Source organism: Numenius arquata, chromosome 2, assembly GCF_964106895.1.
Source record: "Numenius arquata chromosome 2, bNumArq3.hap1.1, whole genome shotgun sequence".
In the NCBI taxonomy this organism is placed as follows: domain Eukaryota; kingdom Metazoa; phylum Chordata; class Aves; order Charadriiformes; family Scolopacidae; genus Numenius; species Numenius arquata.
Genome location: NC_133577.1, coordinates 37,317,219 through 37,342,465, shown reverse-complemented (window position 1 = coordinate 37,342,465; position 25,247 = coordinate 37,317,219). Strand labels below are relative to the sequence as shown.

The following is a 25,247-nucleotide window of genomic DNA, read 5'->3' as shown; positions in this document are numbered from 1 at the left end:
CTGAGACGAGGAGGGTTGTGTGGGTATCTAACCCTACTTCAGACCAGAAAGTGCTACTATATACCTGCACATAAACTCCTGTGCGGGGGGGTGGTCTGTTTGCCCCAGTGTTTGTGGGGTTGGTCCCCATTGTGTCTGGGTTGCAGGTACCTTCTGCAGGTGCACGGGCAGGGAGGGCGGTGGCAGCAGCACAGCCCTCAGCCTGGGATGGCTGCCCCAGCATTTTTCCCGACTGCCAGAGTCTGGAGCCATCCCAGCAGCGAGTGACAATCCTTAAACCGACGTGCTGTTTTGCAAGGTTTTTTTAGCCAGGTGGGTTACGTGGGGCTTCAGGTTTAGCCAAGAAGTTGCTGTGCCTGGAGTTTCTAGTCCGGCAGCAAGAGAGGCTTTGGAAAGCCTGATTATGATCTTCACCCCGGGTGTGCAAGACCTTCGTCTGCAGGCATTCCCGCTGATTTCAGTGAAGCTGTGTCGCAAGGGGCTGTTGGAGATGAGCAAGGGGATAGGAATCTGGCTCCTGGGATTTGTGCAGGGCATTCCTACACCCCTTTGGATGCTTCCATCCAGCGGGTGGGATTGCGTGCTCGGTTCCTGTGTGTGGGTGTACCTTTGGGACTGGTTTGTTGTTTGGGTTCTTGGCAGAAGCATGGAGAGCTTTTGCTTCTGAAAATTCGTGAGCTTCACCTGAGAGGACAAGTACTTGCCAGCAGTTTGTCATCTTTGCTGACATGCGTTGGCCTGTAAATTCTATTTTCAGAGTGCAAGCTAAACATGGCCAGGAGGGAGTGGGAAATCATGTAAGCAGCCGTCCCTGGGGTATAGTGCCATACTTGTGTTCTGTGGCGGGGAACTGCCTGTGCTGCCTAAACTCTTCCATTCGCTATGGCTTGCATGCGTGTAAGCGCTGTGGCCCTGGAGCATCGTTCGACAGCCCTGAGAGAATCCTTGCTGGGAAGCAGCACCTTCCTGTTCCTTCTCCTCCAGCCTCTCAACCACCCTCTGCGCAGCCACGTCCTGAGCGGAGTTCCCGGGCCCCTTCCTCAGCTCAGTCACCCTGTTTCTAGTGGAGATTTGAGCGTCTCCATTCCTTCCTTGTCACTTCATAGGGAATGGTCATGCTGTGATTGCAATGTGAGCGGTGCATGTGTGGCCAAGTGGGGCCTTATCCTGCCAGATCCCGGGATTCCTGAAGGAACAAGTGCCGGGAAGCTCCCAGGAGGCTTCCCCTGCTGTACCTCCAGGCCTTACGCCAGCGTATGGGGGATTCATTTGTACTGGCTTTCTCCTCCCTCTCCCCTCTGCACTTCTATAAACCTGACACAGGTTTGGGTGAGTGAGGTTTCTGCTTCTGCTTGCGTCACTTTCTCCCAGCAGTGACGCACACGTGTGCTCTTTTTTTGCCACGTAAGTGGGTGGTTTATGTGCTGGGAGGGAATGATTCATACATTAGCTAGAGCCTGGGCCTTTTCTGTATTGCCCTAACGATGTGTGAAGGGGATTTGGTGTCAGCCTTTCCTCCTGGCCTTCAAAGGGGCAGCCTGTTGAGTGGTGATGTTTTCACTCTCGAGCTGTGGGTAGTCCAGCCTCGCCTGGGGTATGAAATGCTAATCCCAGGCATAAAATGGGGGTAACTGCAGAGAGACTTCATGGCCTGTTTGCCTGCAAACAAAAACTGTGAAAATACTGCTTTTTTGTGCCAGAATTCTGTCACTCGACTGCAATTTTTGGAGGCTTTTGCAAACAGGGCAAGTAAGCACAGAGTGACAGGGGTGTCCCTGGGAGGGAGAGCAAGCAGGCGCAGGGCTGGAGCACCTTTCCTATGGGGACAGGCTGAGAGAGTTGGGGTTGTTCAGCCTGGAGAAGAGAAGGCACTGGGGAGACCTTATTGTGGCCTTTCAGTATGTGAAAGGGCCCTACAAGAAAGCTGGAGAGAGACTTTTTATAAGGTCATGTACTGATAGGGCAAGGGGTAATGGCTTCAAACTGGAAGAGGATAGATTTAGATATCAGGAAGAAATTTTTCACTTTGAGGGTGGTGAGGAACTGGAAGAGCTTGCCCAGAGAAGCTGTGGATGCCCCATCCCTGGCAGTGTCCAAGGCCAGGCTGGATGGGGCTTTGAGCAGCCTGCTCTAGTGGGAGGTGTCCCTGCCCATGGCAGGGGGATGGGAACTGGATGATCTTTAAGGTCCCTTCCAACCTAAACCATTCCATGATTCTATGTCTGCTGGGGAGAGCGGGGAAGCTGTGTGGGGCAAGCAGCATGGGGTCTTGGGGGTGTTTTAGGCCCCCCTCGATGTTGCTTGTGCTGGGCTGGCTACAGTTACAATGCGACTTGAGGCTGTGTTGAGGGAGGGAAGATGGGGAGGAAAATGGAGGTGCAGGAAGCTACAGGGGGGAAATGCTTAACCAGCAAATTATTTGTTTATTTAAAATGATAATGAGTGAGCAAGAAAGTCTTTTGAAAGCAGCCAGGCAGGCTGATTCCTCCCCATGTTTTCTGATGTGAGAAAGCTCTCGTGCGGTGTGTCATAAACGACAATGTCTCTCTGCAGAGAAACAAGCACAACGGTCAGAAGCAGTGTTGAGGGAAAGCATCTGCAGCAGAGAGGGGGGAAAAAAAAATCATTCTTTGCTCGCAGCATTAGTTATTAGAAACCTTGAGCAACCCATGGTTAATGAAACCAGCTTGTCTCATTAGCCACCCTTCAAAATTATATTTACAGAGGTTAGCAAAACTAAATATTTTTCTTTGTGGCCAGAGTGGCGTCATGAGAGACCCTGTCTTATACAACCCGTTTTTACTGCACGAATTGCGACACAGCTTTGGCCTTGGTTCCCAAAGTTCTGTATTTAAACGAGGAGGGATTGAATCTTGTTTTGCCCAAGTTGGTTCCAATCTGAAAATTTTGGGCTCTAGATTTAGAGCAGAGCTTTGAGATTTATGGTGCAAGTTAAATTTTCTAAGCTGCAATTGGAAATTCTGACAAATATTGCTGCATAGTTTTTGTTCTGTTTGGTTTTGTTTTGTTTCTACTCTTTTATTTCATTGGTAGAATTAGAAACGGAGATTTGTTCCCAGTCTGGCATCTTTATAGGCACAGTTTAGAGACATTTTTCTTTATAGAAAGCAAGACATACCTCTGAAAGAAGCACTGGTATAAGTAGTTCATGTGGCTCCTCTGTTCCCAACAGCCACCCTGGGAGGGACACAGGGCATTTTCTATCATAATTTCTCAGACAGCTGTATGAAGGAACTTTTTTTATATGGATGTAGTATGGCTCTTGGCAAGGATAAAAGTAAGGAGATGGTGTCGCCTTGTGAATATCTGGTCCTTTAGATTCAAACTTGGGTGGGCTTGCAATGCCCCTGAAGTCATTACCAAAGTTGGATCCTGCCTTTAGGTACTGAAACTTGTGTAGGTCTCAACCCGTGCATATCTCCTGTAACAGACTCCATGTTAGAAAATATTCACCTCAGGCAAAATAATTGTGAAAGAGATTTGCTGAGGGCTGATCGTGGATCTTGAGAAGCATTTATGAGGCCCCTTGTCCTCTTAGCACGCCCATCAGTGAGCACCTACCTGATCCCTAAGCGTATGACCAGCTTCACGTGTTTTGCAGCATGAGGGCCTTACTGACGTGATGTGAGCACATTTCTGCTTTGGATGATGGTGTTGAATGCCCAGCCAACACCTTACTGTAACTTTACTCTTAGCATTTCATGACCACCCTGGCTCTGTTTCCTTTCTATAGACTACCTTACTGTGTATTAATACTCTATTTCTATTTTTTGTAGTTTTTTATGAGACCAGCCATGATTGGAACAGTTTCTGGGATTAAGTGATGTGATTAATGTTTGTTTTCCTTATCTTCTTCACACAAAAAATATATTTATTGAAATACCCTGTTTTGATAGGTTTATTTATTTTTTTCAGTTGATTCATTTTTAGTTTATAGGCTCATTATTTTATACTGACATTGGAAAAAGCAGGTTATAAGCTACTTAATTTTTAGGTGGCCTTGCAAATGGAGAGCTGCCACTGGTGATTCTAGAAATGAACATGCAGCCACAACAGCAAAAATGGTGGGGCTGATCTTCACACCCTGTTCTGTGCTTATCCAAGCTGTTCTGTTTTCACTGGTACAGCATTACCGGACTCTTGTCTGAAAATAAATATATTCTGTGTTGGCGTGACTAAGGTGCAAAACCTCAACTTGTGCAAGTGAAGAAAACTTGTAACATCAGCAGAGCTACATGGGGTTGAAATAGCTGATGGTTTTAAATGGATTCAGGTTCTTCATGTTCTGAAATAAGAATTGTACTTTATAAAAGAATCTTAAAGTCAGTGAAGCTCCCTATTAAACTATCCTATCCCAGATCCATTATACATATAGCCCTTGTGTTTCTCGCATGTTAAATTTAGATTTATGTCCCTCAGTGGCTTAATTTTGCATACCTACTTCATAAAATGCCTTTCCTTCGTTATTTCCTGCACTTCTGTCCTCTGTGGAGTTTGAAGGAGGCTGGTTCTATCGGTCATGTTGTTTTACTCAAGAAGGAATCTGTTTTCGTAGACAATGGAGAGATGGTGATTTAATTAGAGTAGCTTCTATGAAGCTATTCTTGCAAGCAACAATATTTTCTTTCCCATTTTGTATCCTTTGTGGTCAAGGAAAGGTGGTATTCCAGAATAATGTTGGATTAAGAGCTGAGATGGTTGTATATACAAAAACAGTTCAATACCCTATTATTACTTTTATTGTGATGTGGAGTACAGCCATTGAAATTCTAAAACATTGAAATATCTACAACACAGTCACATGCACTGTAATTGTTTCAGCTTTGAAATGGATTGTCACTTCATCCCAGAGTATTATTCAAGTAAATTAATTTAAATTGAACAAATAAAATTTTTGATTTTAATATTTCTTGAATCAGGAATGATAGTTCGCTATTTTATTTTGAATCTCTCACCTAAGGCAGATCTTGATTCTGTTACACTCAATGGGGATTCAGGGTGTCCAAAGGCTGACTTGTGTAGAATCAGAGCCCTTTCCAGTTGTGGCAGTCCTCTCTTCCCATTTTTAAAGGAGCAGATAGATATTAAAGTCTATTCAGTTGATGTAAACCAGTTGACAGAATGGATTCATTGCTGAGAAGATTTTTCTCTTGTAAATACCTCTCTCAGGTCGTGAATTGCATTTGAAGAAGTGCTTTTTCCTTTCTCTACCTTCCAGGAGCAGTTCCGAACGGAGGAAGGAGAAATCAAGAGATGCAGCAAGATGCAGAAGAAGCAAAGAAACTGAGGTTTTCTATGAACTGGCACATGAGCTGCCCCTGCCCCACAACATCAGTTCCCACCTGGACAAGGCCTCCATAATGCGCCTGGCAATCAGTTTCCTACGCACTCACAAGCTTCTGTCTTCAGGTAAGATCTGGCTAAAAGACGTTGTCAATGCTAGTCATGGCAGGTTGGTAAGAGTTGTGCGTGTTCTTCTCTGAGTACTAGGTCCTAAAGTGAGAATAGGACACAACTGCTTGTGTTGTGAGGATACAGCTAGATTTAAAGGTAGGTTGGTGGGAGTTTTTTTTTCATCAGAATTATGTGTATTTTATTTGGGATAGAAAAATCTGAGTGATATTAGTCATATAAGGTCTTTGTTACCAAAATAACAACTGGTGCAGTTTTGCCTCTAAGAAAATCCAACTCTCAAAACTCTTGAATGTCGTTTATTAAGCTCATTTACGAGATTCAGAATTCAGTGCATTTGAAAGGCAGCTGGGAAGTTCTGAATGTCCAATATTTTGTTTGAAAGGACTAATTGTGCTATATGCTGGTAATGAGTAGTCGGTAGATTGTTTATGACATGGTAGACTAAGATAGCTAAAGCAAACAACTTCTAAATTCTCAACATGGATGCATTCTATGTAAGCAGAATCTTGCTCCTGTTGGACGAGTAAGAAATGTTAACCAGCATAATTTTCATACCCTGTGGAAAACGATAAAATTAACAGTGTTCTTATTTTGCACCTATATTTGAATAATCATGGAATCACAGAATCACGGAATTGTTGGAGTTGGAAGGGACCTTCTAGAGATTATCTAGTCCAACTCCCCTGCCAAAGCAGGATTGCCCAGAGCACATTACTCAGGACTGCATCAAGGCGGGTCTTGAAAATCTCCAGAGAAGGGGACTCCACAACCTCCCTGGGCAGCCTGTTCCAGTGCTCTGTCACCCTCACCGTAAAGAAGTTTCTCCTCATATTTGAGTGGAACTTTCTATGTTCTAGCTTGTGCCCGTTGCCCCTCGTCCTCTCACTGGGAACCACTGAAAAGAGTTCGGCTCCATCCTCCCTCAAACCACCCTTATATCACTTTGATATAAGTCTGCGGTTTTAGTAGCCTGTGAGATCAATGAAAACAACCAATGCTTCTGGGGAAACTTTCACACGGTGACCTATAAGTATTCAGAATATGTTAACAAAACAATGCCTGCATTGTTTGTGGAAGGTAAACCCAAAATTTCATCTTTTCCTTCATTAATGGCAAAACTCCCGATAAGGTCACGATTCCACTTCCTCTCTTTAGAAAAGTTGAGTCATGCCATAACAATTACTTCAATAAATGTTATTAGGAAGTATCTCATTTTGTGGAAGAGCATGCTGTTGGTTTGTTGTTGGTTAGTCTGAAAAATATGACAAATTTAATTCTGCTTCCTTGTGCTTTGTAATTTTTATTGCTTTGTTGGGTTCTGCTAAGACTTTTGTATAAAATATGGGTATAAATGTACAAAAAAGCTTATAGAATGTGGTTTTAGCATTTACTTCAGTGAAAAGAAAAGTTTATTTCTTGAACAGTGTTTGCAAATCATCTCTGATTTCGTCATGTAATTAAAACTCGAAGAAGTTGCGTAAATAGATAAATGTTCTTAAACCTGCCATACACCAAGCCAATTTGTTAGTAACTTTCTCATAAAAACACAGCTTTAGCTTTTCAAATATTTATATGGCATGAACTAGAGACCAGCACAGCACAGGAAAAGCAAACTTCTTAAAGGCTGTAACAGATAATATAAGGAATGCATGTGTCTGTGAAATTTGACATGAAATAGTTCGATGCTGTCATCATTAGAAAAATACATTTGCTTACCTGGAAACTGCTAAGTTTAAAGTGAAATTTTCAAATATATGTACGTTTCTTAGTGAGGAAAATATCTGCAGATAAAACATTTATTTAGTTCTTCTGTAGTGTTAAATCTTAGGCTCATATAATTTAGTAGTGATAACAATGTAATATTCATACATACACATATATGTATGATTTTTCTGTGACAGTGTTTGAAAACAATGTGATTCATGTAGCTGATTTTCATTTTCTTGAAGTACCACCAGGACCCAGCAGTTAGAAAGGAATCTGGAAATGAAACGTTACAGTAGTGACAGGCTGTGATTTAATATTTCAGGCTTTCTCTACGTTAGTTATTTGCTTAGCCTTAAATCTGATGCACTTTCCCAGCCTAAATATTAACTTGGAATATCTCATTAAAATTTCTGTTGTTAGTCAAGTGCAGATTTATCCATAGCTGCATCTTTAGACACTGGGGATGTAGATAAAGGTTTTAAAATCTATAGTGCTTCTATTCTGAGGAATTGAACTTAAGATCATTTAAAGGGACTGATTTTCTGGAAGAGCTGGGTATTATCTTCTGACAATGAGAATACACCGAGATGAAAGAACTCAAGCCAGAAAATCACTGCTTGTAAAGGCCTCATCTGCTACTTATATTCTGAGTATAGCTAACATTTAAATTAGCCAAGCTAAACAAGACGGCTGAAAATTAAGCCCTAAGTATTTGAAAGATAAAATTTATCAGGCATTGGAATAAAGTGGCATCAGAGACAGAACTTTCATTATCGTTATTGGAATAATGGCTTCAGAGTATTTCTTCCTCATACAATTGCCTGACAGTTTACACTTGCTGAAACTCCTGAGATTCACAGGGGTAGGACTGCTCTGGCTAAAGTAAATCTCTATCAGGCTGAGAACTGTTTCTTGCTCTGAGGAGACAAGGCTGTAAAATTGAATATAGGCATTTCTGGCAGGTGAGCTTTGTTGAAAAAATGCCACCTTTCAGGACTGATTGCCATATAATAGCTACTTAATACAGCTAATATTTGGCGGCTGCTGTTTTTATGATCTTTTCCTATAAAAGCAGAATTTAAGTCTTTGATGGTGGGCTTCTGAGTAATGTTAGTGTTTATAAGGACACTGGCTTTCACCAGAAGGCTGTCCGATTAAATTCAAAGTGATAGATTTTTGATACAGCTTTTGGCTCTCAGATGAGGAAAGTTGCTGCTCATCATGTTTTGATAAGAGTGAGGAGCAAAGGGGCACTGGGCTTGTGTGATGCCAGTCTGTGCTCCATTCTCACTTTTGCGCTAAACCCTTTCTGAGCCCCAAGCAAAGCTGCCCACGTTTCACAGGCATGGTTAGCAGACTGGAATCTGGCCATTAATTCTGTGTTGCGTTTGAGGAGCCTGATTCGACTGCTGGGGAGTTTAGGGGTTACTGTTTTGTCTCTGACACTGGCCTGGGAAGTGGGGAGGTGGAGAACTGCAGTGTGCATGAGAAGCAAATGCCTGCTCCAGCCTGCGGATTCCCCCTTTGCTTCATGTTGTCTTCATGGAAGCAGTTTTGATTATTTGGGCTAGACACTTAGTGTAAACTGGAGTTGAGTGGGAGTATTTGTTTTGTCATTAATTAGGACATTAAAATAACATTTACTGCATTTATGTATATATATACACAATGTCACTAAAATAAGCTTGCAGTGCTTCAAAAGGTAGTAAAGAAAAACATACCGCTTGATTAGCATTTCTGTTATTTCTTATTTATTCTATGAAAACCGACTGATACAGCAGATTTTATTTTATATTACTGTTCGTGAGCACAATTCTCAAACACAAACGCATCTCTTTGTTTCATGGCAGTTTTGCTGGGAGCAGAGAGAGCAAGGGCCTTCCCAGGACTGCATCCTCATCTTTCTGCAAGCTGATGCTCCAGATGGGATTTCAGAGATGGCTGTAGGCATCTTGCCAGCCTCAGTCCACTGGCATTGAGTGTCTCATGCCCCTTCCTATTATTCCTTGACTCGGAATAGGGCTTTTCACTTGTGTAACCCGGGCTGTTTTACTAGCTGTGTCTGCATAATGATTATTTATCTGTCAGGAAGCCAAGACCTAGGGGAATCTATGCCCACATTCTTCCAGCAGGTGAATGGCAGAGCCCACGAATCTGAGCCCTCATTGAGAGCTCTCCCGCTACGTGCCTCCGAAAATCCTGGCTTCTGCATTGCAGGGTGCACGTCTCCTGCAGGCGTTGCAGGGTCTGAGCTTGGCCCTTGTATCCTATCATAATAGGAAATAGCTGGTTGTATATCTCAGAGTTCAAAAGGGTAAAAAATACCAGGTTTTGCTTTATAAAAGTTGCTTCTTTACTTAGTAACATGTTTCCCTTTGATTTTCACAGTAGGCAATTCTGTGTGGGAATGTTGGAGAGGAAGCCTTTAACATTTAGAAATGCAGGCTGTTCGTCTGACGGCCTGATTGAGATTAGTATCACAGGAAGCAAACTGAAACAATAGCTTTATAATACTGTTTCCATGTTGTGCACAGAACAGTACAGAGTATAATTGGAATGCTAAGTAGCAATATTTAATTATGATCATCTTAAATATTTTTCAAGATGCCTCCTAATTCTGTTGGCATAATACATTTTTGCCATCGTCACATTCAAATGTTTGGGATAAATTTAGAGCTGATCTTTGTCCATTTCAAGTAAAGGTTTTGATCCCATAAATTTGCTGCTGAAAATAGATTGTTTGATGCTTATTGGTAGTGGAGCTTTTGGACTTGGGATCTTATGTCTTTTAATATAGTCAGAAAATATATAAAAATTGCCCCCTACTATTTTCTTGTATGGCTAATAAATAAGCCTAATGCTTCTTGGGGAATCAATAGATGGCAAAAGAGAAATAACTGTCTTTTGCTGAAAATGGTTGTCTTGCTTAACATCTAACATGATGGTAGTTGCTAAGGCTCTCTCAGGTAGTCTCTTTTTGTTTGAATATGAGGAAGATAATTGACTTTAGGAAGCCTGTATAGGCATTAGCATGTGGTACTAATAACTTTAGTGTTTATTTGGATCACGCTGATGCTAAAGGCATTACAGGAACCAGAACTCGTTGGTACTAGTGAGTTTCTGTGTGCCAGGGCTACAGTCTTTTTCAGTCAGACTAATCAGCCAAACACACTTTTATCAGCTTTCTTTAATCCCACCCCAATTGTGTGGTCCACCTGGGTGTCTTTGCTGTGCAGAGATCCAGCAAAGGAAACTGGATGGGAGTTGGTCCTGTGCAGGCAGACAGCAGCAGAAATGGGGAGGGAACAAGGAAGCAGACGGGAAGTTGTTTGGGAGAAGGGAGGCCATGAGGAAGCCAGTGTGAAGTTGTTTCAAGGGAGGGAGACAACAGAGCCGGAAAGCCAGCAGGGAGCAGAAGGGAAAAAATAGCTTTTCTCTGGGCTTTTAAGGGAGAAGACAAACTGTAGGGAGAAGTGATGTGGGCATTGTTTTTGAATGTCTGGACAAGCTGCATCTAATCTCAGAGCATTGTGGCATAAAACAGTGCTTTAAAAATAGCATGTCTAGTTGTTTGCTTTTACTAAATTGGAAAAAAAAGTTTTGTGCCAACTGTGCTGCTAGGAATGAGAGTAGAGCTGGGTGCTGAGTGCTTCAGCTAGTTGAAGTGACATCCCTCTTCTGGAAAAGTGCACCAGAAGGTCCCTCGGGGCTCAGGAAGCCTGGGCTGATGGGGTGCTTCGTCCCACTATTCAACACTGATGGCTGCAGGACTCAAAGCAGCTTCCTGGGAGCAGCATCTGAATGATTTGGCTAGATACAAACTCCGCAATCAAAACAACACTAACAGAAGTGTTTTCTTTATCAAAGTTGCTTGTGCACTTGGGAGATAAGAGCCCTTCAGGAAGCTTGAAGTTTAAGAGTAGCTTTTTCTTGATGTATCTAAATTGAAAGCTTTTATTGAACACATTGAAAATATCCCCTTGAACAGGATGTACTGCCCTGTCAAAACAGAAAAGAAAAAAAAAAAAAAGAAAAAGGAAAAAAAATCAGTTGCTTTCCTTTGATGCAAAACAAGAAACCAGGAAGAGACAAGTCTGTCTCAAAGCTGCGCTTTCTGATGCAGGATGGAGCTGCTCTTAGATCTTCCCTGACTTTTGCCTACTGGCATAAGGCAGTTTTCACAACCCTCCTCTAGAGTGGCAGCTGTAGCCTGGTGTCTGGTATGCACAACATCCAAACAACTTTCTGGTACTTGTAGGATCTGGGATTAAAGACAAAGCCATGAAAATTCTGTGGAGGTGATGATGTGACCTACAGTAAAAACCCTTTTTATCACTCTACCTCTTGAACTGACCAAAAAGGCCCCTTTGAGTCTGATCAAAAGTGTTGAGAGGAGTATAGGCTGTTTACTAGGAGGTTGTTTATACCTGAGCTGTTATTTCTTGTAAGGAGAGCCTGATTTTTGAGCCTTCAGACTTGTTCCAAGAGGTTGGACTGAAGGAAATGAGCAAGCATCTACGGAAAAAGTGTTCTTAAACTTGGGAACAGTGCACATCCTGACAGTGGGAATTAATCAAAGCTTGTTTACAAGAGCTATTTTTAGCATAAAAGGTTATCATAAACACTGCAATAAGCATTTGCCATTACAGTTCAAAGTTTCTTGTTGATGAATAAATTCTACTTTGGTGGTTAGAAAAGTTTTCAAAATAGAGCTGATTAAAAATATTTATCAAAATTTGGTGAAGACTGCGACATGGACTGAAAAGTACTGAATCAAAATTTGATGCAGACCAAGAAATACTGCCTTGGTACAGTACGAGCAGTGGATGACCCATGAAACTGGGACATGGTTGCTCTGCTCCTGGTTCTGCTGTAGCTCTGACAGTCACCCCAGGGAGGCCACTGCACTTTTCTGTGGCTTTCTGACATGCTTCAAGATCTCCTGATCTCAGCTAGACAGGGATTCTCCCTCTTTTGTAGGCTTCCCAGTGCTACATGAGCACAATCTTGGCTGGGTTCCATAGATGTAACTATAATATGAACAATAATATTGCAGAACTTCATTCTGCTGAATGTGGTATTAATCTATAGTTAAACTGGCATATTTGCACTTCAGTGTCCCTGCTATATTGTCATCGTGCTTGAACTGAGATACTCCCATTAGTAGAGATGGAAAAAGTTGCAGGAAAAAATAAGAAACACATCCTTACTTCAAAATTTAGTTAGCAGCTATTTTGAAAGGCATTACTGATGACAAAACCTCTACCTCTAATCAGGGTAAACTGGGTCCATGATGACCTTTCTTTTAGACCTGGAAAATACTGTCAAGTCTACACAGGGTGCCGCTAACTGGATAAAGTGACCTCAGACCTCCTGGAAACCAAGTTCTGCCCCCAGCTCCTCATGCTAACCTACTTTCTTTTGGTCCCAGCTTTCTCAAATTTTTTCCATCTGAAGCTGAAATTTCTTGTGCTAAAGTGAAAGACAATGGGGATTTCTGGGAGTAGTTTGCAGTAGCAATGGGTTTATTTGGTTTTCTTCTGCAAAATAGATTCTTTCTAAAGCAAACCAGATTTTCGCTAGTGGCAATAACTGAATTGCATCTGATGTATCAGTCTCCTAATGTGTGTATATCCTCTGTGTATTAGTAGCTAGTGATTTTCACAGGAGAAAAGGAGCAAGCTACAGCTACAATGCTGTAACTGCAGCCATATGAGGGACTGTTATTTATTATTTATACTACTATAATTATACTGAGTTACCTGATACAAGGCATACTAGGGCCACCACAGTGATGCCCAGCATATTTCTTTGCTGCAGGCTAAGGATCTTCCGGTAGTTAACATGCTTCAGGGCTTTAGCACAGATGACATCTTCTGGGACTGTGTGTTTGCAACCACCATAAAGAACCTGGACACAGCAGAAGATGAGAGCACCTTTGGTGCAACCCCCAGTGCCTGGGCTTCCCCGGACAAACTGCCTGGGATGCCCCTGGGGGACAGGCAAGGAAGAGAGATGGTGGCAGCAGCACAGTCTCCCCTGGAGGTTCTTGTCACCTGGCTGATGGTGCCTATAGTTTCCTCAATCCATTTTTGAAATGTAAGCATTAAGTACTACAAGAAAGCTGTATCTGCCAGCTCCTCCTGCCTGCTGTGGCCGGGGTGCTAAGGGGGAAGGCAGGCATGCCATGGGGTTTATTGAGTTATCAGGGAAGCTGCAGGGTGTCAGCAAAACACTCTGGTCGTGCTTTTGTGTTATGTGAGAGGGGGTGCACAGCAGCACAAACCTTTTTCCCTCCCTCTTCCCAGTCCACATCACAGATGCCTCCAGCTAGATGAAGGTAATTTTAATTAAATAGTTGAACTCTGATCCAACAAAACCCTATAATCGTGTGCTTTAATGCTGACTATATCTTTAAGTGCTGTGCTCAGCTAGGATGTTAAGAGTTTGAACCTGTAGCCCTGATGTGAGTGATCCTATGTCCTCTGTGTGTGTTTCTATAAGTAATATAATTTATATACATGGAAAAGCAAACTTAATCATCTGATAATACAAGTAAAGTGTTTGTCTTTCACTGTTGGAGGCATTTAAGAATACAAATGCTTTGAATAGCCTTCCTGCCTTTGAATGGTCATGTTTTGTTAATGCAAACTTAATGAGCTGGGAAAAAAAATGGAAAGGAGGGTCTGGGGTTAGAGCTGAAAAGTCATTTTTTTCTCTGAACCCACACTTGGCTGATTGTCTTGGGCTATAGCCATGATCCCTGCTGAATAAACCATTTGTTTGCTTCCGGAAAAGTAAAAAAAGACCCTTGACATTCTTTACACAGCAGAAACAAGCTTGGGAGCAGATGGTCGCTTACCTTTTTTTTTTCCTTCCCTAAATGTCATTATGGTCAAAGTGCATACTATTCAAATATATTATTGTGTATTTTCTGTATTTTAAATGCTAGCCCTGATGTAATTTCCTGAAGTCAGTTGCTTTGTACTGAGGAGGAACTGGCCCCTGCGTGTGTAGCTAGAATTGCAGTGCAGGGACACAAAATGATCAATCCCCAGCCTGTGCTGGCCATCCCCAGAGAGCATCTTCTCTTCCCTGCTACCAAACAGTCACGTTGAGAAGCAAAGGGTGGTAAATGATGTGCTCCCCATGATTCTGGGACTGAGTCCGTTTGTCCCTTTGTTTGCACGATGGGTAATGGGCTGCTGCCAGGGAGGGATGTTGAGGAGCAGGAGGAAGATGCAGAAGCAGCATCCAGCATCATGTTTGTCACCACTCATCTCTTCCAAAGGGCAGCTTGGTGGGCTCTGCATTGCAGATGCTCATCCCTCTGCATTTGCTCGCTGTCCATCCTTAGGCACTAGCACATGCAGTTTCAGGAGGTGTATAAACAGAACTCATCCTTTAATTGTAACTTGTTAATACTTCAAAGTAAAAACTGCATTAGTGTGGCTCAGCCTCTTCCCTAAAAAATACTAAACCCAAACCACTTCTAATAATGTTTTACAAAGCAAATACCCCACTCCTGCTTCTAGACTTCTTCCAAAAATATTATTTCAACAAGAAGCATGAAGGGAAATGACGAATGTGCTGTTTCAGGGAGGAAAAGAACAAAAATGAAATACTTTTCTCAAGTGCTGACCGTATGTGTACTGGAGAACAAAAACTGTATGCTGAAGTTACAACATTAAACCAACAAAGAATCGCAACTTCTCCAAGAAACTTGTGAGTTCCACTGTTCTTGCGAATAAGGCTGATGCAATTACGGCTGGAGCCTCTGGCCAGCAAAATCTGTGGTGGGCCCAGCCTGGAGCACTCTTGTGCCACCAGGGAGGGGGACAGGGCAGCTCACTGCAGCTCCTCTTGGATCATCCTTGCTGCCTTGGGCTATGGGGCACCTTTATCGAGATGGGACTTACTCATGGCCTTGTGTCTCTTGGTTAATCTGAGACAAGAAGGGCTTTTTGTTTGTTTGCTTTTTCCCCCCGGAATTCAGAGCCTACCACCACACATATTTGCAATGACTGATAGCAAACATGCAGGCTAACTGACAAAACTGTAAAGATAAGCTCACCACAGCATGTCTGAGGTGCACAGACCAGATGCGATATCTGTTAATAGTTTTGTAAAGAAAAAAAGCCCAGAAGTTTCATGTAAAACCTGTCAAGAAATTAATGGGCCAGCTCCTACACAGAAATTTTTCGATACTAGGCACCTACAAATCATCTCCTGCAGACTTCTTATTCATGGAACTGAAACATGCTTAAAAGTGTAGAAGGGAAGGCAAGAGTGCTGAGTGGACACTTGGGTAACTGGCATTAGGAGGAGCAGTGTCCCTTCCCTGCCTGTGGCTTTGCTTCCCATCACAGGAGATGAGCAGTGTGGAGCACACACCATGAGGGCATCAATTAATTGTCTCTGCAGCACAGCCAAAAAGCAACAGGAAAACGTGTAACCAAAAAAATGCTTTAATAAATATTCTAGCATGGCATTAGATTTCAGCACAACAGTGGTGCGTTTTTCCCAAAAATTGGTAAGATGCACTGGGTTCGTGAATCTGCATAGGCAAACACATGGGATGTAAGTGGGGTCTGAGGCTGTCCTCCTTGAGGGACAGGAGAAGCATAGGTGGGTGATGAAGCTTGTCAGAGTTTGGTGGAGTAGCAGGTAGAGAGTTCTGATGTCTGCAGGTGAAAAAGCAGGTATCGGGGGATAGATCTGTGTTTTCCCAGGAATACTAAGACTTATGGGATGAAAGACAGGTTTCCCTCCTCCTTTGAAAGGACTTCAAGGGAATGGTTTTTCATTACTAAAGGTAACGTTAGCAGACGTCTCCATACTGAGTGGAGAGGTCTATTTAGGCACGCTTTGTGGGAATAGTATTTGAACTTCTTAGGAAACCTGACCTGATGAAAAAGTCTTTTGTTAGATGTTTGTGGAATGCACAAATTTACTTACCTTCTGTAAGATTTGCTCTATACCTTGTACCTGTTAGGAGATACAAAGTTTGCATGCGGCTAAAAGAATGTGCACAAAGAAGATGTCTAGGTATATAGGTGCCATGTACTGAAAATACATCTTGCAGAAATGCACTAAAGGTGAATATAAGGTCTATCACGTTTGCCAGAAAGTTTAGGAAAATCTCTCCTGCCTTTCTAGTCATAAGGACATCCCTTTTATACACTGTTCAGAAGGCCTCACCAGAAGGGGTTTGTGGAAAGGAAATTCTAACAGCAGAAAAATAATTTGTTGCCTTGAAACTGGACGTGCTTGCATTGAAAAAGGCTGGGCAGGGTGCTGAAGGCTTTACGTGATTTTATTTTTTTTTTTCTTTTTTTTCTCAGTATGTGCTGACAGCGAGAATGAACTAGAGGCAGACCAGCAGATGGACAACTTGTACCTGAAAGCTTTGGAGGGATTTATTGCCGTGGTGACACAGGATGGAGACATGATCTTTTTGTCAGAGAATGTCAACAAATATATGGGTCTTACCCAGGTAACTTGTTCCCTAACACTTTCCTGTCTTTGCAATACAATTCCTAGAAATGAGTCCTATGCCTAAATGCAGAAAAACAGCTGCGTGTCACTGCAAAAAAGACTGGAAATAAAATGTCTTATTTCTCAGGCAGGTATCCTGCACACCAAAGAGCAGTGGGGATTTTTCCTTCTCTCTTTCTATCAAAGTTGTCGTCTTTTTGGTGACTGCAAACTTGCCTTCCTAGATATTACTGTGGAGAGAACGTGCATTTATTCAACTTGTGCCTTAGACCTATGGGACCGAGGGGATAGAGCTCCCCTTTTGGGTCCCCCCTTTTCTGCTTTGTGGATTTGGGGTTTTCTCCTGTGTTGAAAATAACCGGTGGTGTTGACTGTTAACTGCACCGTGCAAATCCAAAGATAGGGAATTGATCTGGGAAAAAAATCAGAAGTTATGCACAGGATAAACAAAGGGAGGGTCACAGGGTTTGTGTCTGTGAGCATCCTGTCAAAGCATGTAGTTCTAGTGACCAATTTCATCTGAATAGGTGGTGTTTAAAAACAGATGAATACAATTATTTGCTTTTATTTGACTAAATACAGTTCTTACTTCTGCACAGGTGGAATTAACTGGACACAGCATTTTTGACTTCACTCATCCATGTGACCATGAAGAAATTCGAGAGAATCTGAGCCTGAAAAATGGTAATAATGAAAATAGAAAAGAGTCACTGTTTGCTTTTTAAATAACCAAATTAAGTAATTGGCTCACAGTAGAGACCTGTTAGTCATAGAAAAGGGAATTTTCATTCCTAAAGTAATCATTAACTGTTATTCAATACTTTGCAGATTTGTTTTGTTTTGCCAGATATTGCTTAAATATGATCGCACTAAGAACTGTTTGTTTAGTGTTTTCCTTTCGTCGAGTTAAGACAGGCATAATGTTCTCACTTGTAACACTTTGCAAGGACTTATGTACTGCAAGCTAAAACATAGAATTCAATGCACAAAGTCCCATTTAAGTTCCACTTAAAGTTTTAGGTCTGAGCTCTACAAACTGCTCTTCAATGGTCCATGCATCTTTGATGGTCTCTGCAGGTAAATTATCTGAGAATTAGTTTGTTATTTCTATCAAATCCTTCATGCTTATAAATAGAAGAAATCAAGAAGCAAAGCCGAGAAAACTCATTTGCCATTTTCCTTATACAGGTCCAGGCTTTGGAAAGAAAAGCAAAGAGATGTCAACTGAGCGCGACTTCTTCATGAGGATGAAATGTACTGTTACCAACAGAGGCAGAACTGTTAACCTCAAGTCTGCCACATGGAAGGTACCAAATTTTAGTCATAATAGGTGATTTTTATGTCAAAAGACATTCTGGCATGTAGAGAAAGTACATTCTAAGTTTGTTTCTCATTCAAAAATGCTTATTTCAGGTTTTGCACTGCACTGGACAAGTTAAAGTGTATAACACTTGCCCTCCTCACAGTCTGTGTGGATATAAAGAGCCTCTTCTCACCTGCCTTATAATAATGTGTGAGCCTATTCAGCATCCTTCAAACATCGATATCCCCCTGGACAGCAAGACCTTCCTGAGTCGCCATAGCATGGACATGAAATTTACCTACTGTGATGACAGGTAAACTTCACTGATTTTTCCTTTCCATATTCTTGAACAAAACAAGCAGTCCTTCCAAATGCCCTCCTTCATGGACCTGGTAAGCAAGGACTAGAAGAAGTACAGTCTGTTACCAAGACAGGTATTCAGTGGCTCATTTAATCCATTTCAAATCTCAATTTAGCCAAAATGGTACTCCTGCTGTATTTCTTCCTCCTGCTCAGTGAGTAATTCAAGTTCACTAGCAGAAGATGAGGCAACTTAGAGCCATAAGCATAAGCTTCTTGAGTTTTAACCAACTGCAGAGTACACAGGATTTCTGTTCTCATTTTTTAGAGAACATCTCAAACAACATGCCTTACGGACCTTAGTCAAGGACTGTCTTATGGTTGGTTTGGCCCAGGATGCTATTATCAGTTAGCTGGAAAGTACTTTATGCTCTAGATTAACTAAGAATTGCTAAGGCATCCAGAGCATCTGCAACTCTGAAATGGGGTTGCAGCCGCTTGCTCAATTAAAAGCAAACAACCTTTGCTGGTTATCTATCTGCTCCTTTTAGTGGCGAAATGAAGGGGAGGGCAAGATCTTGGTTCAAGCAAGGGGCTGTGTCCTTCACTCCCCACATTTCCCTTGGGTGGAAAAATGGAGATCCCCCTTGTCTCTGCCTGGCTGATTTCCCCGAGGATCTCTATGACATCTCATACCACCTACTTCTTCTCCCTGTCTACATATCGTGGTAACCATCTTCCCCGTGTGTGAGTGAGCCAGAGATCCCTTCCCATGAAGTGTCCTCCTGTTTCCCGTTTCCCCAGAAACTCATCTGTACTACTGTGGGTTTGGTGTGGGTTTGGGTTTTTTTTTTAAGTTTGTGAGATCATCTCTGCATTTATTATGAATTTTTCTGTCTAATGAAACTTGTCTCCTGAAATTCAGAGGTGCTAGCAACTGCTGAGGCCTTTAGGGTTATCAGTGGGATTATATGTATGCTCGCATCTTGGGCAAAAACTCACAGGATTGAGATCTTGGTTATTTTTTTCATCCTTCAAAGGTTTTTTTAAAACTTGTGCTAAGCAAGATTATTATTTTAAACAATGTGATGAAGCAACCATATAAACTAGCAGTGTTAGCAGCTGTGGGTGAAAGCATGATTACAAGTGTGAAACTTGTGACTGACCTTCTTCTGACCTCTCTGAGAATTTAGCAGCAAGTGTACTGTAACTAGAAAAGTACTCTGATGTAACCACAATCAAATAGACTTTTTTTTTTTTCTCTTGTTAATACTTTTGGGATGAAAATATTGGGATATCAGTAGGATTTTGCTGCTGGGGATGGGGGAAGCAACAGTATGGTAGTGACTCATTATTAAAAGCAACGTACATCTGAATTACTGGGGCTGTTCCGGGGCAGGCTAGAGGAGAGTAACAGAGGATTTTGCTGTATTGCAGCATTCACGTGTCTCCAGACTTAATGCAGAAGCAATTATAAATGAGAATTAGAGGGACTGATACTATCCCATTAAAGATACACGTACTTATTTTAAAAAGAATGACATATTATGCCCTGTCTTAAATAGTAGGAGTTGATTTATAGAGAAAACTTTTCACATGGCAGTGAAATGCAACATTCCTCTGGAGGATTTAACTTGTAGGGAGTTTCAGAGATTTTTCTGTAAAACCAGGCAACAAAACAGCACGTCTTTTACTGGATAGATTTGGTTGGATATTTCATTCATGTTTTATTGAGATTATGATAAAGCTGTAAAAAGCTGGCCAGGCCAGAGAAGGAAGAGACCTCACAAACCTTTCAGGTTCTTCCCAGCAGATCCTCCTGGCTCTCACTTCCCTCTCAGAGGGATGTTGATTTCTCTCCAACAGGCAACACATCACTAGACACATAAAAATGCAAAACACTCAGCTGTTCTTATCAAATTCGGTGCTGCTAGACAAATTGTATTGAAGGAGCAGCTTATGCCAGGAATGTAAATCCAGGCTGAGGAGCGGGGGAGGAAAAGCAGCATGTGCCAGTCAGATGCCTAAACCCTTTTCAACCTGCTCTGGCCTTTCTGCAGGGAAGCAGCAGGGCTGACACAGCTCATCTCTCCCTGAGAGACTGTGTATTTCCAGTTCAGGGCTGATATCTTGGAGGGCAGCAAGCCTCCTCTAGCAGGCTTCTGCAGCGATCTGAGTGTCCCCTGTGCAGTTTATCTGGTGTGGTCAGGTCTGCTTCCAGGGAACATTAAGTTCTTATTTTTGAAATATTCAATTAAAGAAATGAGGATTTCTGAGGAAGTGCCTTAATGAATGGCAGCCATGCTGGACCTTACTAATGGAAGCATCCACCTCCAGTGTGAAGCTTAAGTGGGTACAAAAGACAGCCCCTGTACGTGAAGCTGAAATTTATCCTTGCGGAAAATGAGGATCACATCTGTCATCTCCTTAAGAAAGCTTATACTTTCATCTGTCACAAAGCAACATGCAAAATATAGGCTGGCCACCTTTCAACACTTTGTTGGCTGAGATAAAGTGCCTTGATTCTTTTGGCTTTTCTTCGGGAGAGTACAGGACAGATGTGATAAAAGCAGGCAAGACTGGCCATCCCTCATATAAAATGTGTGAGACAGTAGCCCTTATATTTTGCTTTCCAAAAATAATTTATATATGTGGGCCTATGACGTGCCAGCGGTTAGGTGGGATATGTTTGTATTCTTGAAACAGTTTTTGCAAGGTGGTGAGCCTATAATAAAAGGTTTGTGAGATGTAAATAATAAAAATAGGTTGTTCTGCTGCCTGCTTCAGCCATTCCTGGAGAGCAATTTAAAAATGGTCCCTTGCTCCACTTATCTTGGCTAAGTGGTTTACAGGAAGGATTATTTAAGCTGTAATATGGAAATGCTGATCAGTGGTACAATTCAAAAATTCAAGTGAGGATTTAGTTCAGCTGCGCAGTGCTTTTGTGTCGGGGAGAATTGCCAGTGAGGGTGGTTTAGCCAGAAAAAAAGGCAAGTCTTTGTATGAAGGCAATTTTGTTACCTTGGTGGCATAGCTGATGCTCAGCGTTATCTTCCCGTGCAGGGCCACAGGGGTGATGGGTAGATAGAAATAGCGGCTGTATGTTCCTGTGGTGGAAAAATTCACAAAACAAAAGTGAAAACTGCATCTGAGTTTGATAGAAAACCCTGAAACTACTTCAGGTGCCCCAGCACATGCAGCCTCTGCCTTCACGGTTTATGCATCACAAAGGAAAAGCATACGCTGTGTTTTGGAGGGGAGCAGGGTTTTGAAAGCAGGGAGGGTAACATGGCATCATGGGTGGTGTTGGCTTTTCACCTTCAACCCTGTGATCTCTCTGGGATGCTGGGAAAGGGACGGGGAAGCGTTCTTTGCCTGAAATTGCTGTGGGCAGCGCGTGTGAGGGGAGAGAAGGGTAAGGAAGTAGATCTGTTTCTGCACGGGGTGAGATGTGCAGGCAGGAACTCTGAAGGCTGGGTCACAAACCAGTTCCCTGGCGCCAGCACACTGAAAAGCGTATGTTCTCCATTACTTTGAAGGCATGGCTTGCTTTGGGGAATTGTGTGTTCCTGGTTACAAGAAACCCAATTTGTTATAGCCTTTTTTGCCTTTTCTTGATTGGAACATTCTGACGGAAGAGCTGAAGAAGAAAAAGGAGCAATGGAGGATGTGTGGTGATTCGGAATAGGATGGTGCAGGAAGATGCAATGCCTATAGTGTTGGTCCCGGTTAAGTTTCTCCTGATATGAGTGTACATGCGGGATCCAGGCTGTGCCCGACTGAGAGGAAATTCAGTTATATTGCGCTTCCAGTTATGTCCCTGTAAAACAGAAGCATGCAGGCACCGGACCTGATATGAGGGTTTCAGTCAGTTTGCCATTTGACCTGTATTAGGGGAATATTTCTAAATTAGGTGAGAATGCAAATAAGCATTTGAAAGGACCTCCTGTCCCTCCATCCCTGTGCAGGGGGAAAATGCAGCATGGAGACAACAGTGATATCTGAAGCCAAAGGTCCAAATTTGGCAAAACTGGCTTTTGTTATATGCCATATTTAAGAAAAAACATAACCAACTTCTTTTGTTGATAACGAAACTTTGACTGAGATAGACCGAACAAGTAGGAGAGACAGAGTCCTGGTGCAGTTTTCAATGTACCCATCTGGGGTTTTTGCCTAGCAGGGCAGATACACCTGACCAGGCCAGCCGCCCCTCTCAGGAGTGGACAGGGGTCCCAGGATTTTGCATTTTATTTTCTTTGGGCTGGGCCGGAGTGGAAGAAGCCATAAATGTTTTCAAGAGGAAATGTGGGTACTTGTCAGGACTGCCGTGCTGCCCTGCCGCCTGCTCTATAGCAGGTTGGCAGAGTGCTTTAACACCAGGCACAGTGGCTGTGTTGGGATTTATGTTTTTTCTTTCTTTTTTTTTTTTAACTCATTCTGCTTTAAGTATAGCTTTGTTTGTTTGTGTGTTCCCGTCAAGACCAATTTAACTTCAATAACTTGGTAAGAGTTTGAATACAGAAAGATTTTATTAAGAGATCCACACCCTCACACACACAGTCCACACACAGCCTGCCGAATATATACTCAGCTCTTTTTTTATGAGCAGTAAACATTACAGCAGTCTTTCACAAAGAACCTGACTTCTCAATCCAGACGGTTCTTAGGATACTATTTTAACTCAAGAAATGGTATACAATAAAAAGCTTTGTGCTCCTATAAAGAGACAGAAAAGCACAATTTTAAGAAAAACCAAACCACTTGAAATAGCTCATCTCTTAGGACATGTAGCCTTTGAAGCAGTGAGCTTTGTTTGCTTTGCCATTTCTCAAAGAGATAAAGTAGGGCAAAGTTGTACAAATCTAGAAATACAGGCTTCGTATCACTTGTTTCTCCATTGTGTACCCTAAGCACGAAACTTTACCTTTACTCCACATCCCAAGAAATGGGTATATTAAGAGAAACTGAAGTAGCTTTAGTTGGGACAGATCGGCTTCCGCGAAGGGCTACTGCCCACCTCTTTAATGTGTTTTCTGAGATTTTGACCTCAGTACATCATGGTGACAAGTTTAGCTCAGAAAATTGAAGGGCCACTCTGGCAAAATTAAGATTCCCCCAAAGGTATTTGTGTTTTCAGAAACAAGTGGTTAACAGGAGAATAAACAGCCTCTCAGCCCACCTGTCGTCTTCAACAAAAATTATTATTATGCTTCTAATTGGCACCAATTTAGCTTTTACAAATGCAAAGGAAACAAAAAGCCTACCGTGGCAGGAATGCCATCCAAAACCACCATACAGTTTGTTTTCCAAATTTGTCATTCCACAGCTTGCACAAAGGGCAATTTTCTGTCTGGTGTCTAAGCAAAAGTAGATGTCTTGTGTTCTGGACTCAGGTTTGTAAATCACCCTTTGGTCCCACGGGGCATATACATTTCTGTGACTCTCTTAGTTACGCACTACTCCTCCTCCTAACTCCATAGGATGCTTTTTCCTTTGCACTTAGTCCTCTGTGTATTTGCTTGGCATTTCGTGTTGCTCCAGTGGAAAGCACACACGGAGTTTGGACAGTGCATCTCACTGGAGACAGATGCCTCAGAGCGATGCTCAGGTGAGCTCAGTGCAGAGACCTTTGCTGAAGCACTTGCTGCCTCCTGGCCCAGGTGCTGCTCGGGCTCTCTGCTGTGGCCAGTTCTCCTTCACAAGCATCTCAGGAGAGTCACGGGACAGGTGAGATGGGGATGGGGAGAGCTGCCTGCCTCGGCTGTGGTGTGTAATGTGGCATGGAATTGGCTAATCTGATTTCCAGCCCTGCACTGCCTGCAGCCCCTGAGCTTTTTTTAAGCTTTTCAGAGTCAGCAGCACCAGAGGAGGAATAAAGGAAGGTGTGATCTGCCAATTCACGCACCCAAAGACAATACTGCTTACAATTCTTGGAGAGAGGGTGTTTGTTGTAATAGTGGTGTTTAAAAATGTATCTAGGAAACATTGCCAGCCAGTTCCAGGGTTTTTTGGGGAAGGAAGAAAGAAACATTCTATAATTTTTTTTAACAAATCGTTTCACTCCTAGGAGTGTTTAAAGAGAAATGTAATGAACCTGGATAGTGGTAACAGATTAACAGATCAGTTAACAAGTGCATAGAGGCTGTTTATTTTTTTTAAAGTTACTATTTTAAACCAATTACTCTTGATTAGTACTTCACTGTTACCAGGCATGGGTTTAGAATTTGGCCAGTCTTGTGGGATTTGTGGGTAATTCTTTCATATCTTATTTTTATCTTTCTGTACACTTTTTATCAGTTGATAATATATAATGATAAATAACTATGATATCAACCCACCACTTGCTAACTTTCATCCAAGTTTACATTAGATCTAATTATATTTGATGTTGTCATAGCAGGATTGCACTACAAGTCATTCTGTCCTATGGAATGACAAGAAGAGCAATTTTATAGTGAAGGCGATCGTTATGAACAGTGAGGAGTGATTTGAGAGGGGAATTACAGGACTGGAATAGACAATTTGGCACAGGGATTGCAATTCCTGTATTATAAGAGTTAGGAATCACTCAGCCTGCTGTAACGCATATTCTTTGCTTGCTGCCTCAGTTCCAGCATTGACACCCATGAAGGCCATAATGTGGTTTTGGATTTGCATTGGTGCTCCTGCGTACATGATGCTGGTTTTGGGGGTTTTTTTCCATTATCTTTGTTTCCTTTTCCTTCTCCCTGCTCAACCCCCTTCCAGTTGGCTCTGAGCTCCCAATGACTGGATTAAGAGTAAATCCTTGACTTCCTGAATTTTAAAAGCCTTCCCCTTGTGATGAGCTCCAAACTAACCAGGATGGTTTTATGCTACTGTGCCATTATATAACCAAAGGCCATAGTTTCTGTTTTTAAAGACTGTATATTTACACTGGTCCTGGCAAGAGCCTCTGGCCACTCACACCAGCGTGTCCCAGGTGACTGTGTAAAGGCAAGCAGCAACTGTATTTTGGGAGCCT

At 42.3% G+C, this 25,247-nt stretch overlaps 1 protein-coding gene across 2 annotated transcripts in view; it reads left to right on the top strand.

Moving 5' to 3' along the window:
- Window positions 1-25,247, top strand: part of EPAS1 (endothelial PAS domain protein 1) — an 80,280-nt gene that overhangs the window by 38,476 nt on the left and 16,557 nt on the right. Inside the window, exons 2-7 of one of the 2 annotated variants that reach the window (XM_074168603.1) lie at window positions 5,240-5,430; window positions 16,488-16,639; window positions 17,241-17,325; window positions 17,656-17,718; window positions 17,830-17,948; window positions 18,055-18,257. In XM_074168603.1, the coding sequence (XP_074024704.1) occupies window positions 5,240-5,430; window positions 16,488-16,639; window positions 17,241-17,325; window positions 17,656-17,718; window positions 17,830-17,948; window positions 18,055-18,257 (813 nt within the window). The remainder of the gene's footprint in view (window positions 1-5,239; window positions 5,431-16,487; window positions 16,640-17,240; window positions 17,326-17,655; window positions 17,719-17,829; window positions 17,949-18,054; window positions 18,258-25,247) is intronic. The other variant, XM_074168604.1, reaches the window with a different exon arrangement.